We start from the raw sequence: 3,560 nt of genomic DNA, 5'->3' as shown, positions 1-3,560 counted from the left end.
TCAAACTTTCAGGCTACCGATTTATTAGTTCAACTAGTTTGATCGATCCAGTCGATTCGATTAAAAATTATTAAAAATTCAAAAATAAAAAAAATTAGACTAAGTTCAACTAATTTTTTAATCGATTCAATCGATTTTCGATTTAACTGGTTCAATGATATTTTTCAAACCATTTTTTGATCTAATCGACTGATATAATACAGTTTAAACAAAATTGATTTATATTACTATACTATTTTAATTGGCAGTGTATCATGTAATTGATAAAAACACAAAAGAAAAGCGGAGTTAAATCTAATTTATAAAAGTGGGTGAAGAGATTCGAGCCCTCTCAAAAACTTTTAACAAATTCTGTTACTTTCTCACTTAACTCTAAACTTTTAAGTAATTGAAATTCAAATGGGTAACTAAATTATTTAACTAATTAAGGCGTAACTCTCCCACTACAAATACCCTCTTTTCTTTGCATCACACCATTCTCCTGCCTACTTACCTTGTTTTCTTCCATCTTTGAAATACAAGAACCCTAAATAATCTCAAGCCATGAATCCCACACTGGCCACGTTATCATCACCATCCCTCTCTTTTCTTCCCTTGAAATCACTTTCTTCCCCTTCATTCCTCACTTTTCCTTTTCCCAAACCCCTCAGGCTTAGGGCTTCTTCTGCAAATTTTGATGCCATTCCCGTTTCTAAACCTAACAACAATGGCCAATCCCTCTCCCAAAAGCTTCAATCATTTGCCAAAACCGCTGTTTTGGTCGGTGCCACAAGTTTGATGATCGGGAAATTCTCCAACTTCCCTGCCAAAGCCGATTCTCTACCGGCAACGACTGAACAAGAACCTGCAGTTCTCCAAGAAAACGAACAACTGAAAACCCAAAGCCCAAAAGAAACTTCACCGTTTTCTGAGTTTCTGGGATCTAATGACGAAGCCATTGCGGCATTACAGTCGCTTTTGCAACAGAAGCTCGAAAACGGCGAAGACGAAGAAGCGCTGAGTATCTTGAACCGATTGGTTTCTGCACAACCAGATGTTATTGATTGGAAATTCTTGTTAGGGAGGCTGTTGGGGGAAATGGGTCAAACGGAGAATGCACGTAAAGTGTTTGAGGAAATTCTTCAGTCGAATCCGCTCTCTTTCGAAGCTTTGTTCGAGAATGCGTTATTGATGGACCGTTGTGGGGAAGGCGAAGCCGTGATCAGGAGGTTAGAAGAGGCTTTAGCCAGGGCCCAAGAAGAGAAGAAAGTCAAAGAAGCTAGGGATGTTCGATTCATAATGGCGCAGATACAGTTCTTGCAAAAGAACGTGGACGAATCTTTGATGAGTTACCAGGAATTGGCCAAAGAAGATCCAACTGATTTTAGGCCGTATTTTTGTCAAGGTATCATATATAGCTTGCTTGATAGGAATGCTGAAGCTAAAGAACAGTTCGCAAAGTATAAGGAGCTTTCACCAAAGAAGTTTGAGGTGGATGGATACTTAAGGACATCTTTATCGAGAATGAAACTGTTTGGGACCAGTGAGGAGAATTGAGTTTTGGGGGTTTCCCATATTTTCTGGCATTCAGGTGGGTATACAGTTCATGGGGGTATTACCCTTTTTTCTAAAAACTTCTCCAGTAGTGTTTCATTTAGGCCTTTAAAACCTTGTTGAAAACGGTCCAAGTGATATTGGAACTTCTATGCAAGTGTCAGAGCATACTTAACAGAAATAAAGAGATGAAACTTGAAACTTTTTTTTATTAAAGGAATTAGTTGTTTTGGCAGTTTTAGGCTCCAATGATATTCTCAAGTTGCTTGGTTTTACTATTATTTCTTGTTTTTTGGTCTCTTTAATTGGAACAGTTCGTTAGCATGATTGTCATTTGTTTAGGCTTTATATAATAGATTATTTACATAATGGCATTAGAGTAAAGGTTTCTTGCTTTTGTATAAGGCAATAAAATTGAGAATCTACTGAGAGGTTGCTGTTCAAAAAGTACATTTTAAACCCAATTCAGATTATTGATTTCAAGTCATACCAGAAGTTCTACCATAACTTTCAACTAATAAAAGATCAAGCAAAAGTATGCTATATGCAGCCACTGTGAATATAGATAGGTGATATGCCCTCTAGAATTTCAGGAATGCTTATCTACTCTGGTTTTTGGCCTCCACTCTTCTTGTTTTTTCTTAGAATTATTGTTCCCTTGGGGTTTCGAACTGACAGTGACTTTTGAAGTTGGCTTCTTGCCCTTACTACTTTTCTCCCCCTTACAACTTCTCTCTTCCACGTCACAATGGTCACGAGTTTCATCAGATGCATGATTTTCATGATTCTCCAAAAAATATAGCTGCCATAGAAAGGGCACCATTGTAGACCACCCTGAAGCAGCTCCTCGCAAACAGCACCAATTATAGGAATGCTGCTTTCAAGTTTCAGTTTATTGGAAAAGAAATGGAGAAAGCAGCAGGGACTTTTCACTAATCATGTGTAAAATGACATCTTTCAACTACATATGGGACAAACATTGAATGAAATTGACCTTGGTTCTAGTTGACTATGGAGTCGCTTCATTAAATCAAACATGTTGATTGCATCCCTTGAAAAGTTGTCAGGTTTCTTCTGCAAACATTCTTTTATACCAGCATCTATGATGAAAACAAAGTTTCCTGAATATACCTACAAAATACAGAAAATAATAAATGATGAAACAAGCTGAAATAACAATAAGCATGATCTGAACAATGAAACAATACTAGGCATATAAAATACATGGAAAACAGTAAGACATTGGACCTCTTCTAAACATTACCCTCAATTTCGAAACATATGAGATAATGGTCCTTTGATCTTTGATACTATCCACTGCCTGTAATGCTTGAACAAGTTCCCAAAAATGACCATGATTAAACTGCATATCACTGTCATTTTGATTCTGCATATTCAAGTCTTGATCTGACAGAGAAACTGAGCTTGAAGATGGAACAACCTCTGAGCTCGTCTCTTCATCGTAAGTGGCTGGAGGAAATACTTCACCAGAGAAACCTACAGTTTGATATTGATTGCTTCCTGCTTTCAACTTTGCAACTTTTGCTGCCTCCCAACAACTTCCCTGATTTCTTCCTCTAAAGATAAGTCCTCAAAACGCATTAAGGACTGCTGCCTCCAATAAGTTCCCTCATTCTTCTTTGATTTCTGGGTCTGCGTAGATTTCACCTTCCCAAATGACTTTTTAAAGTTATCACTGAAACGAACCTGAGGTCATGGTAAATAGAAAGAATATAATTTACCATTTAATATAAAATGCACATTGCATCTCATGCATAGTTATCTTTGATAACAAGGTTTCATGTTGAACGTAAAAAATTCAACCAGGAATTCATGGAAAGTAGGAAACAAAAGTAACTTCGATACAGCAAGTAGAATGACAGCTAGTTTTAATCAGTATAGAAGTTACATTCTGATTAAATAAGTCATCAAGCTGACAAAAATCTTTATTGGCATCTAAAATAGCTTTAGCCAATTCCCTATCTCCATCAGAATTAAAGAAACAATGTCGCACCTCTGCATCACGA

The 3,560-nt window shown here is 36.9% G+C and overlaps 2 protein-coding genes across 2 annotated transcripts; one reads left to right on the top strand and one right to left on the bottom strand.

Moving 5' to 3' along the window:
* Positions 1-335: 335 nt before the first annotated feature.
* On the top strand, positions 336-1,749 carry LOC107941247 (protein SLOW GREEN 1, chloroplastic). The gene has a single exon (XM_016874804.2). The coding sequence runs from the start codon at positions 544-546 to the stop codon at positions 1,534-1,536; it is 993 nt and encodes a 330-aa protein (XP_016730293.1). The 5' UTR covers positions 336-543; the 3' UTR covers positions 1,537-1,749.
* A 633-nt stretch (positions 1,750-2,382) lies between these two features.
* LOC121231703 (uncharacterized) lies at positions 2,383-3,231 on the bottom strand. Its single transcript, XM_041116516.1, has 2 exons — positions 2,798-3,231; positions 2,383-2,664 (listed from the first exon to the last, which is right to left on the bottom strand). The coding sequence occupies exons 1-2, from the start codon at positions 2,924-2,926 to the stop codon at positions 2,491-2,493; spliced, it is 303 nt and encodes a 100-aa protein (XP_040972450.1). The 5' UTR covers positions 2,927-3,231; the 3' UTR covers positions 2,383-2,490.
* Between the last annotated feature and the right edge of the window lie 329 nt (positions 3,232-3,560).

This window comes from Gossypium hirsutum, chromosome A01 (assembly GCF_007990345.1).
Source record: "Gossypium hirsutum isolate 1008001.06 chromosome A01, Gossypium_hirsutum_v2.1, whole genome shotgun sequence".
NCBI classification, from domain to species: domain Eukaryota; kingdom Viridiplantae; phylum Streptophyta; class Magnoliopsida; order Malvales; family Malvaceae; genus Gossypium; species Gossypium hirsutum.
The sequence above is the reverse complement of the archived record's forward strand: the minus strand, read 5'-3'. Positions and strand labels throughout refer to the sequence as shown.